Source organism: Ascaphus truei, chromosome 5, assembly GCF_040206685.1.
Source record: "Ascaphus truei isolate aAscTru1 chromosome 5, aAscTru1.hap1, whole genome shotgun sequence".
Lineage (NCBI taxonomy): Eukaryota > Metazoa > Chordata > Amphibia > Anura > Ascaphidae > Ascaphus > Ascaphus truei.
The window spans coordinates 192,364,615-192,377,203 of NC_134487.1; the positions used below are offsets into that span (position 1 = coordinate 192,364,615).

The following is a 12,589-nucleotide window of genomic DNA, read 5'->3' on the forward strand; positions in this document are numbered from 1 at the left end:
TGCCGCGCGTCATAGACGCGCGGTCACGCGTCTTCGGGAGCCTGCGCCCCCTGCACGCGCGTCCAGGGCTCCCCGAGGGAGCCCTGGTGTCCCGCGATCGCGGGACGGCGGCAGGGGGTTCCGGGGGACCCGGCGGACCCGGCAGCGGTAGGGAGAGCGCCCCGATCGGAGGGCGCTCTTCCGCTGCTTCGGCGCGCGCCCGTCACCCTCGGGCACGCGCCAGGCTACTGCTGCGGCCAAGAACGGGCAAATGCTCGAATAAACTTGGCCGCAGCAGTAACTCGGAACTCTTCAGAGCGCCCAGAAATCAGAATGGAGTCGACATGTAGAAACCTTGGTGCATGCGTATAATTGTACCCGGCACGAGTCAACTGGGTTCTCCCCGTATTTCCTGATGTTTGGGAGAGAAGCCCGCTTACCAGTAGATGTGCGTCTTAGAGTCTCCACGGATGGGATACATAATGCTACTCATTTCAAATATGTGCAACGACTCAAAGACAGCTTGCAGCAGGCATATCGGCATGCAGAGAAATCCACCGCTAAGCTCAATGCTGACAATAAGAGGCGATATGACCATAAAGTCCGATATCGGGAACTCCGGCCAGGAGATGCTGTGTTGCTTTGGAACTTAGGTGTCCCCGGAAAACATAAGTTGGCCGACCGTTGGAGAGACGGAGTGTATGAGGTAGAATCCCAAATGCCTGGCCTCCCGGTCTATCGTATCAGAGACACTAACGGCCGGGTAAAGGTATGGCACCGCAATCATCTTCTTCCCATTCCGCAAGTGGAAGAGGAAGAGATCGAGATAGTGGCCACACCGCTCAACGGTGAGCCTGATTTACCAGAGCAGGGTCAAGAGACTGTCCATAATGAGACCCCCTTTGACATTGCGGAAGATCCATTGGAGGGGCCCTCTCAAAGGGACCACTCTACAGAAGGGGCATCTCCCGGAGGAGCTACGGGTAAGGGGCCCTGTAGGCCAACGCCTACTGAGGTGGCACCAACAGGCCAACCTTTGGATCCACAGAGCCCGAGCTTTGTTCCTAATAGAGACTATTCAGAGACATTTCTCCCCTCAAGGGAAGAGGCTGAGCCTCAGGACTGTGCTTATTACTCCCCCGAGGGAGTTGCTGAAGAACAGCTCAGACGGAGCCAAAGAAACAGGTACCCTCCAACGCGGGTAGCCTATGATCAGATGGGGGCACCCCACTATGAGACTCAGCAGTGTCCTCGGAGCAGGCTCCGATCTGTGCTTGTGATGTTCACAGAGTTGTGTAACATCGTCTAGAGTCATGCATGTGCTAAGTTGTACCTCCAATGCATTTTTCATTATAAATGCTGTATATAGTTATGACATTAGTGTTCCAAGCGAGGGCGTTGGGGATTTTACCGGGGGGAGGATGTAGCCAGGTCCCCTGCGGTATTACCTTCTCCCCTGTATTGCGAGCGAGTAGCACTAAAGGTTGCGGTTGGTATCGTGATGTATGGTTCCGCCGGTTCGCGGAGCAGGGCGCCGCCATTGTTAGGGGCGTTGCGCATGCGCGAGAAGCAGGAGTACTCCAGGATTACAGGGAGCTCGCGCCTGCGCAGTTACGGTCCAGAAAGCCCGCGAAGGATTGGCCAATAGGGAAGGAGGATCTCTGTTGGTATCCGGAGATATATTCCGCGCGCAGGAACTACGTAGGCAGTTGGGACTGGAGCGGCAAGGGGTAAGAGGTAGGGTGCTGGAGTCCGTGACTCCGAGCACTAGGCCAGTACTCCCCTAGGCCCCAGACAGCCCTGAGCCACGCTAGCGGAGTGTGATAGGGACCGGCCTGAAGTTAGGGACCTGCCCCTTAGCTATAAGCTAGTAAGGAACGCAGCGGACGCTGTATCTTCCACCAAGAGGTTTGGGCCTATGCTGGGTCTTAACGGGACCTATAGACTATTAAGTGCGGAGTGACTACAGCCGGTAGCCATTAACCGGGTGGCCATTAAGTACAGACGACCGAAGAATCGGTGATATTATCCACGCTGGAATTCACCTCACCCTTGGAGTCCACCTCGTGATCCCTTGCAGATAGCAGTACCCGCGGCAGGAACCCGGGCAGGTAACATCACAACACACGTGCACCAACCAGGCCTACCATTGACATAGTGACTGCGCAGTCACACACGATACATCTACGCTGGTCTAGGTATTGGGAGCGCAAGACATTGGGTGGGACTCACTGGACTTGAGGGTGGGATTATTGTGTGGGGACAGTAGCGTCCGCCGAGACGCCTTTAGTGTGGACACCCACTGTGGTGCCCGTTATAAGTTAATCAAGAGTATACCTTGAGTTGGGTTACCTCGGGAGAGGAACCCCTGTTATTATCTGTTTGACTTCAATTGCTTAAAGATCAGTAAAGAAGTATTCGTTCTCATATAGTATTGTATATGTTTATTTGTTGTCCTGCGAGGAACCACTCCCCCTCTGGTGGGAGCCATCGCAGGTGGAGGCGCTGCATCAGTGTAAGTGATATCCTTAGTATAAATTGCCCCAGGTTCCCCGTGGCGGAGACTCAGCCCTCCTGCGAGCTAACAGGTGACGCACCACATATGAGTAACCATATATGTTTCCTGCACCCACACAGTAGAATCTGCGATTGGGGGGGGGATATACCCGTTACATATATATTTTGGTGTATTATTAATAGCCTGTCGCAAAGCTCCCGTCAGAGGCTTATTAATAAAACTGGTGGCAAGCGGCGGGATTGAACTGGACCTGTATTACTAGTGTTCTGTGGGATACTGTAATATAGTGGGAACTCGATGGTAATTGCGAATTCCTGGGACTAAAGATATATGTTGTACACTGTGTGTTCAATAACACAAGATATGGCACCTCCTCACTGTTCCCCTACTTGTGAGAAGCATTGCCTCCAGAACCAAAGTGCTGGCCATCCGTCTGACTGGAGCCGGGCACCGAGACCGGAGGAGTGTATCAAGTCGGCGCGGGGACCAGCAGCCGGCAAGGCTGAGAGAGAGACAGCGATCGGTGAGCATGAAACCCGGCAGGCTGAGCAAAGATCCACAGCTGCAGCCGCTGTAACCATCAAACCGCCCAGACAGCAGGGAATGGACCCAGCTCCGGGACGGCAGAGACTTGTGGAGTGAGCGGGTGGTCTCGGAGACCACAGAAGTCTTACACCAGGAGAGGTAACGGCCGTTGCGGTGGCCCGTCCATTTTCCCTGAAAGAGCTAGCACTGGTGTGTGCGTTGGGCAAGACGTGGTTCCCGGCGAAGTGGACCCAGTTCCTGGCGTCGGTACCACACCGACCCGCTTATCCCCTCCCAGAGCCCGGCGCTCAAGCAACTCCGCTCTGGACTCCGTTGCCCCTTGCTGGGGTTAGTCCACCGGCGGCAGAGGGTCTCTGGAATGAGCCCGGCGCTCAAGCATCTCCGCTCTTGACTCCGTTGCCCCTTGCTGGGGTTAGTCCACCGGTGGCGGAGAAGCACCGGCAGGCGCTACGGCACTGCCAACAAACGGGCCACAATAATGCCCAGTGCCCGGACCGTGCGCGGTCGGGCGAAGAAGCCCCTCAGGGCCAGCACTTACAAGCTGCGGAAAAGATGACCCAGTTAGCGGCATCCTCTGATGGCTCCCGCCCAGCCAGGGCGACAACCTTCCTCGGGACGTCTCCTGGAGAACCTGGACGGGCTGCATCAGCAACAGCGGCGGAGAGCGACGGCCATCCACCTGATCCCGGCAAAGAACCGGTGGCGGCAGAGAAGGAGCCGCCACTCCGGCATCCTGCCGGCGGCAATTTTATTAGTGGGGAGGGACTGGGTTTGCGGGAGGGGGTTATTTTACCAAGTTTGCATGGAGCTGTGTTCCTCCACAAAGACCTGGGACCCTTGTCCTGCACTGTTGTACCTGTACCCAAACCGGGCGCTGTCGCGGCAGCTGCCCGTTGCTGCCCAGCCCAGATGGTGCCGGCGGCGGCCACTCCAGTCCCCCTGCAATTGGGACCAACGAAGGCGGCGGTCTCTGCGGGGACCAGCGAGGTAAGCCAGACCAAGTCGCAGACTGACTCTGACTTATTTTCCCTATGACTGTACCCTGTTGTTTCACTATACGGGTGACTGGGGGTTTGGCAGGAGATAGGGGTACCAGGGGAGGGGAAGGAAGGGCAGCTTGTAGGGCAGCTAGACTTCCCCATTACCCTGGCGGAGCAGCAAGGGGACTCTCGGTTAAGAGCCCCACTGTTGCAGCCTGGCTATGGACCGGAGGTATCAGGGGTTGTGGCAAAGTTAGACCACCCCCAGATTTCAGGGGTAGTGGCAAAGTTAGACCACCCCCAGATTACCTGCCGGCCAGAAGCTAAGGTGGGTGCATCTGCACCAGCAACCCTAGCTCACCTCCGTTAATGGGGGCACAGCTTCAGGGAGAGGGGCTTGCGGAAGCGTGCGCGAGCCCCTGCTAAAGCCGCTCTCATTGAGGCTGCAGGGGCTCAGTGCCGAGCAGCAGAGCGCCTCAGCACGGGTCAGCGCCTAAGCACTGACCATGCCCGAGGTTTTAGCAGGTCTGCAACCCCGCCTTTCACCATTATCACCCAGCACTTCCAGTGCAGCCAGGGATTCTGGGAAATTACATGCAAATGAGCACCCAGTGCCACCTTTTGCGTCGCTCATTTGCATGTCATTTCCCAGAATTCCTTGCTGCAGTGAAAGTGCTGTGTGCTGGGTGATAAATGGTGAAAGGCGGGGTTGTAGACCTGCTAAGACAAGCAAATGAGCATACATTAATATTTCCATTTGATTATATATATATATATATATATATATATATATATATATATATATATATATACCATAATAGTGAGTTAAGTTATGGTGAGTAAAAAAAGTGACAAAAACCCTCCACAGGAAAGCAAATATGCAAATACAACTGTATGCTCATCTGCATGTCTTAGGCAGGTCTGCAACCCTGCCTTTCCCCATTATCACCCAGCATACAGCACTTCCACTGCAGCAAGGGATTCTGGGAAATGACATGCAAATGAGCACACAGTGTCACTTTTTGCCTCAAAAACCATTTTTAACATGGTTCCCTATAGGCTTAAGCTTGCTGCATGGTCACAGCTTTGAGCACAGCCAGGGTTAAGGTGCATAATGGTTTTCTGGGTATGCACCTTACATACATACATATATAATATAATATATAAAATATAAAATCAAAAGGTTACTGCTATCTGCGGTGAATCTGATTGGTCCTCAGCCTCTGGCCAATCAGATTGGTGGGTCTGACGTCATCCGACTGCCACTGTCTTCCCCCTCAGCCACACACACACCTCCCCGGCGCTCACTCACCTCCCTCCCCGGCGCTCCACTCACCTCCCTCCCCGGCGCTAACTCACCTCCCTCCCCGGCGCTCCACTCACCTCCCTCCCCGGCGCCGGCGCTATCTCACCTCCCTCCCGGGCGCCGGCGCTAACTCACCTCCCTCCCCGGCGCTCCACTCACCTCCTTCCCTCCCCGGTGCTCCACTCACCTCCCTCCCCGGCGCTCCACTCACCTCCCTCCCCGGTGGGGGAACAGGCAGTGGCAAGGCAGGCTGCAGCTGCCTCGCGGCGCCTAAGATGGCGGCGCCCGGAAGGACCTCCTTCCTCCCTCACGGCGCCGAGTGCTAAGATGGCGGCGCCCGGAAATAGAGGTAGGTGTCGCATGTATGTCGCTCTCCCACTTCGCCCCACCCCTCAGAGCACGCTCTCTACGGCTCAACATCCCCGAGGAGCAGGAGGAGGGCGGCAGGGAGTTAATACCTCCTTTGTGCCACCGGGAGTCGGCGGAGGCCACGAGGGGGGAGAGAACCAGGGGCAGCCCGAGGAGTGCGGCATGCTGGCACGTGAGGAAATGCAGGGGGAAGAATCCATGCCTTTGACGCCCCCCCCTGCCTTTGACGCCCCCCCTGCCTTTGACGCCCCCCTGCCTTTGACGCCCCCCCTGCCTTTGATGAAGCCCCCCTGCCATTGATGCCCCCCTGCCTTTGACGCCCCCCGCTGCCTTTGACACCCCCCGCTGCCTTTGACACCCCCCGCTGCCTTTGACACCCCACCCTGCCTTTGACGCCCCCCGCACACACACACTGACTGACGCGCACACCCACACCCACTGACTGACTGACACACACACACACACACACTGACTGACGCACACACACACTGACGCACACACACACACCCACTGACTGGCGCACACACACACACACACCCACTGACTGACGCGCGCACACACACACACACACACACTGACTGATGCACACACACACACTGACTGGCGCACACACACCGACTAACGCACACACACACACACACACCCACTGACTGACGCGCGCGCACACACACACTGACTGACGCGCGCACACACACACACTGACTGACGCGCACACCCACACCCACTGACTGACTGACACACACACACACACTGACTGACGCACACACACACACACCCACTGACTGGCGCACACACTGTCATGGTAGCTTATGACAAGATATAATGAACACCAAATATCTGGGTTGAACTAAACGAGGCTTAGATATAATAAAATATATTTATTCCTTAAATAAGGTGAACACAGCAATATAGTACAATTAACAGACAAGAAGGTAACACTTACTTAGGGTTGGGGGATGGAGAAGTATCAGCTAGCAATTCTCCAGCAATCCGGTGACATTCAAGATGGTATCAGAAGAACTAAAAACTGTAGGGTTGACACAGTTTATATACCTGTGTAACCCTATTCTTAACATTGAATACAGACTATTGGTGAACAATTATCTGTATCCAATCCCTAACGTGGAAACACAGATTAACCCATGCCCCCCAGCTAATTAGCCCATGTGTACTGGGACTCTATGGGTCTTATTTGTGTAGCCCCATAATTAAATAAGGGGCGACGACCCGTCTATCAAATGAAGTATCTGGCAGGAGCTTCATTGTTTGTAGGTGTAGACATAACACTTACAAACCACTCCAGTTTGATGTTCCTCCGCCCTCAGGTAACAATTAGAGTTGTTGATCAATACTTAGTCTCTAGACCAGGGGTGGGCAACCTATTTTTCAACTTAGCCACAGGTGTGGCGAATTAGAAGTGAAAATAGCCACACCATGTAAGAATTGAGGTATTAGGTTGCGCATGCGAAAATTTAAAACACACATTGTTTGAACAAGTTTATTGAAAACATGAACATTTTGACTACTCTGTTACAACTGCGTCAGACGCAAATGATGAAAACACACACAGCCACAAACACACAGCCAGGCACACACACAGTCGGTGGGGTGGTATGTTATTTATATATTTTCAGTCCCCCCCACCCCCCTCATCTCATCTCATTCCCTCCAAAATCCATGATCAGTGGCACAGCCAGGACGTGACTGGGTACAAAACAAAGATACAAGCAGCCATTGCCAGCTGCCCGCATGCAGCCACACACACCCAGCCAGCCACACACACCCAGCCAGCCACACACACCCAGCCACACACACACACACACACACACACACACACACACACACACACACACACACACACACACACACACACACACACACACACACACACACACACACACACACACACACACACACACAGCAAGTCTCACACACAGCAAGTCACACACACACATAGCCAGTCACACACACACACACACCCAGCCAGTCACACACACATACACACACACACACACACAGCCATGGTGAGTCAAGCAGGTTATATGTTCATTAATTAGAAAGAAAATTAATACACCTAAACGCAAAAATACAAATCAGTGCACTGTTACAGAACAGTTTAAAATGCACACCTTTGCTGTAAACTTGAAGCAGGGCAACCAGCTATTAGTGAAGCAGGCGGAGGATAGCCAGAGAGGAGTCAGGAATCAGAGGAGCGTGGCGCCGCAGTGGAGGATCAAGTATATCAGTGCAGACAAGGAACACTTCCGGGTTGGGGGTACATGGAGTGCTCAGGCGCGCACTCATTACATGCTCCACTACAGGTGTCTTCTGACTGCTGCTCGGCCCCTGCTTCATTCACAAACTGCGGCGTGCTCGCGCATGCAGGGGGAGTGCTCGCGCTTGCCAGAGGAGGGGGGACTCGCGCTTGGGAAAAACTTAAAGTTACTCAATTCGCCACAGTTTGACTGCTAATTCGCCACAAATGGCGAATGGCGACAGGGTTGCCCACCCTGGCTCTAGACATTGGGTCGCCCCTCTGACCATCTGCTTCCCTTTGTGCAAAGGAATCTCTGCAGGATTTTATCCCTGCCTTGGGAAACAACACAACACACACACCCACTGACTGGCGCACACACACACACACACACCCACTGACTGACGCGCACACACACACCCACTGACTGGCGCACACACACACCGACTGACGCGCACACACCCACACTGACTGACGCGCGCACACCCACACTGACTGACACACACACACTGACTGACGCGCACACACACACACACTGACTGACGTGCGCACACCCACACTGACTGACGCGCGCACACCCACACTGACTGACACACACACACACACACACACTCTGACTGACACGCACACACACACACACACACTGACTGACGCGCACACACCCCCACTGACTGGCGCACACACACCCCCACTGACTGGCGCACACACACACCCACTGACTGGCGCACACACACCCACCCACTGACTGACGCGCACACCCACACACTGACTGACGCGCGCACACACACACTGATTGACGCGCACACCCACACCCACTGACTGACTGACACACACACCCACACCCACTGACTGACGCACACACACACTGACTGACGCACACACACTGACTGACGCGCACACACACACTGACTGACTGACGCGCACACACACTGACTGACTGACGCGCACACATACACACACACAAAGCTGTAAAGGAGGGGGGAACGGAGCTGGAAAGGGGTCGGGGGACCGGACCGGTAAATGGGGGGGAGGGACCACACCTGTAAAGGGGGGGCGGGGAGCAGGATTGATTGGAACAGGGGACAAACAGAGAGGGGGGAAGACAGGGGAAGAGATAGGGGGAAGACAGGGGAAGAGATAGGGGGAAGACAGGGGAAGAGATAGGGGGTAGACAGGGGAAGAGGGGGGGGTAGAGAGAGAGAGAGGGGGGGGGAGACAGGGGAAGGGGGAGGAAGGAGGGGGGAGACAGGGAAAGAGAGAGAGAGGGGGGAGGAGAGAGGAGCAGGAACATTACATCCCGGGCAACGCCGGGTCTCTCAGCTAGTGTGTGTGTGTAGAAGAACTCATTTATTCTGCACTATATATACATATATACACATACATATATACATATATACACATACATATATATATATACACATACATATATATATATATACATACATATATATATATATATATATATATACATATACATACATATACATATATATATATATATATATTTATATATATATATATACATACATATATATACATACATACATATACATATACATACATACATATACATATACATACACATATATATACATACATATACATATATATATATACATACATATACATATATATATATATATATACATACATACATATACATATACACATTATATATATATATATATATATATATATATATATATATATATATATATATATATATATATATACTCTAAAAAAAAAAACATTTTTAATCAGAAGACGTAAAAGAAAAATATAAAACTGAAAACAAGTAAACATACAAACACTGAAACAATGCAGTTGAAATACTAAAAACAAGAAAGAAATTGTTCATGTATATAATGTGTGTCAAAACAAAAATGGCCGCCATTTTCCTGTCATGGTGGCTCCTTGTTCTAGCATTCCTCCATGGGGCTTATAAGAAACCTGTTCGAAAGCGCGCGAAACCCAACCAGGGCACAATAACCGCCATCAACGCGCTATCGGCCAATAATAACATACGTTTCAAATGACGCAGTGGAGCACACACAAATTTCGTGCGCACGTTAGCTGAAAAAAAGGGTGGCCTTTGTGACGTCACAAGCAACGCCATCGTCCACTTCCCTTGCTTTATATCTCGCGAGCTGATAAAACCGGATCCCAGCGGGTACCTGGAGGCTCGATCTCTGCTTTCTTTCTGAGTGGAGTGTGTCGAAAGAAACAAAAAGCGGCGCCATGGATAACTCGCAACTCTGTAAGCTGTTTATCGGAGGACTTAACGTGCAGACCACTGAGGACGGCCTGCGCGAACACTTTGAGACGTACGGGCAACTGACTGATTGCGTGGTGGTTGTAAACCCCCAGACAAAGCGCTCCCGGTGCTTCGGATTCGTAACTTACTTCTGCTCGGATGAAGCTGACTCGGCCATGGCGGCCTCGCCTCATATCGTGGACGGAAGCAACGTGGAGCTAAAGCGGGCTGTCTCCCGAGAGGACTCGGCCAAGCCTGGTGCTCACGCTAAGGTGAAGAAGCTCTTCGTTGGGGGCTTGAAAGAAGACGTTGGCGAGGAAGACCTGCTCGATCACTTTTCGCAGTTCGGCGACGTGGAGAAAGTCGAGATAATCTCTGACAAAATGTCGGGCAAAAAACGTGGTTTCGGATTTGTCTACTTCACTAACCACGACGCTGCAGACAAGGCCGCTGTGGTCAAATTCCACCCGATCAACGGCAACCGCGTAGAGGTGAAGAAAGCCGTGCCCAAAGAGGAACTCCAGGCGGGCCCTAGTCGTCCATATCGTGGTAGAGGGAGAGGTCGCGGAAGCACCGACGGAGGCCAACGAGACCTGAACGGCCTGTCCGGTGGCGGGAAAGGTGGATTCGGCACCTATGGGGGCTACAGCGGCGGCGGTGGCGGCGGCGGCGGAAGCCAAGCATTCAATTCTTACGGAGGTTACGGGGAGCAGAGCGGTTACGGCAACGGCTACAACAACAACTTCGGCAGTTACAGCCAGCAGCACCAGTCCTCTTATGGCCCAATGAAAAGTGCCGGAGGCAGCGCCAGCGGCAGCTGGGCCCGCAGTAACAGTTCTGGCCCTTACCGAGGCGGTTACGGGGGAGGCGGCTACGGCAGCGGAGGTTACGGGGGTGGAAGCTCGTATGGTGGAGGCTCCTTCTGAAGATCAAAAGCTTATAAAGATGGGGGCAGCGGGTGGAGCTGTGAGGTTGAAAGGGATCGGGGGCGAAGCCCAATGGACTCGGTCACATTTTTGTGTTAGTCACAAGGGACAATTTTTTAATTCTTGGACCTTGATCGGTTTTCTACTAGTGCAAACGGCAAGTTAGAGCGCGGGAAAACTAATACAGATATACACCTACTTGTTTTTGATTGCCTTGTTTACTATTGAGGCGACCCTTGCACACCCAGGACGACAAGGAAGAGAGATGGAAGGAATTACTTTGTACGAACCTAATGCGTTGTTTTGTGTAGCTAATATGGCTGCTTTTCTGAAAAATCAAAATTTCTTGTAAAATGTTTTACGTTCTGCTTTTTAAATAAATCATTGTTTATGACCTGATGTCTAACACAACTTTTTTTTTTTTTTTTTCATGGTACCCTCACCCGTCTTCAATGGCTTTTTCTTCTGTGAGTTTAACGAAGGTTTGTCGAGTATTCTTTGAATATGGGTAAAATTGCCTGTATACGAATCGTGCGAGGGGGTGTGTGGTTTTTTTTTTTTTAATTAAATATATAAATTTGTTTTCTCCTGCTATTGGGTAATGACTTTAGCAGGAGTTCATGCATATATTTATAGTATGTTAATTTTGGTTATGTAAATCCACAATCCTTGTTTTGATTGTTTTTAGGACCCTTTCCCATTCCGTTTTCTTTTATTCTGCAACATGGTGTACCTCCTGGGGCAATCCAGTATTCATTTCGTTCACATAAAAATGTTAATGTCTATTTTTTCTTAGTTTCAGATCTCTATTATACGCCATATTTGTCTTGTAATAAAGTTGGTTGAAAACTTATAAGGTGTAGTACAATTTACAATTGATATTTTCTGCTAAAGTAAAATCCAGGTATAGACCCCCCACTCACTACGACAGGCGCATTGAGGCGGTCGCGTTATGAAAATATAGCAAATGTATTTTCAGGCAGCTGCTGCGTGACATCAGCGCACGTGAGCTGGTTCAGCCAATGAGGGCAAACCAGCTTCGTGACGTGTCTGCCACATTCTTGCAACGCGTCAAGTTAACAACTTGTCTTGGGCTGCGGCGGCGGCGTGCGCGTTCGCACATGGCCGCACAGGGACAATAACCCCGTTTTAGGCTGAGATTATAGTCCGTGCGATGGGACTCGTGCGACAAACACATTGTATAATCCCCATGAGGCTGCCTAATGCGCGCGCACACGAGGGAGCGCGATGGCACAAATGGGTTTTGTAAAAACAAAGATGTTTCCCCACCCCACACACAATCGTGGCCACGTGAGCTAATGAGGGCGAACCAGCTTTGTGATGCATCCGCCACGCCTCTCCAATCACCGGTGGCTCAGTTCACACATCACTCTGGCTCTTTCTATAACATATACATTAAGTGACATTTTAAGTGGTTTATGGTTTTATAGTGTGCT

At 51.8% G+C, this 12,589-nt stretch overlaps 1 protein-coding gene across 1 annotated transcript; it reads left to right on the forward strand.

Moving 5' to 3' along the window:
• The first annotated feature begins 10,048 nt into the window (after positions 1 to 10,048).
• Positions 10,049 to 11,988, forward strand: HNRNPA0 (heterogeneous nuclear ribonucleoprotein A0). The gene has a single exon (XM_075601552.1). The coding sequence runs from the start codon at positions 10,191 to 10,193 to the stop codon at positions 11,130 to 11,132; it is 942 nt and encodes a 313-aa protein (XP_075457667.1). The 5' UTR covers positions 10,049 to 10,190; the 3' UTR covers positions 11,133 to 11,988.
• Positions 11,989 to 12,589: the final 601 nt, after the last annotated feature.

Coding starts and splice junctions, on each gene's coding strand:
- HNRNPA0 (XM_075601552.1), top strand. CDS start 10,191: ATGGATAACTCGCAACTCTGTAAGCTGTTTATCGGAGGACTTAACGTG.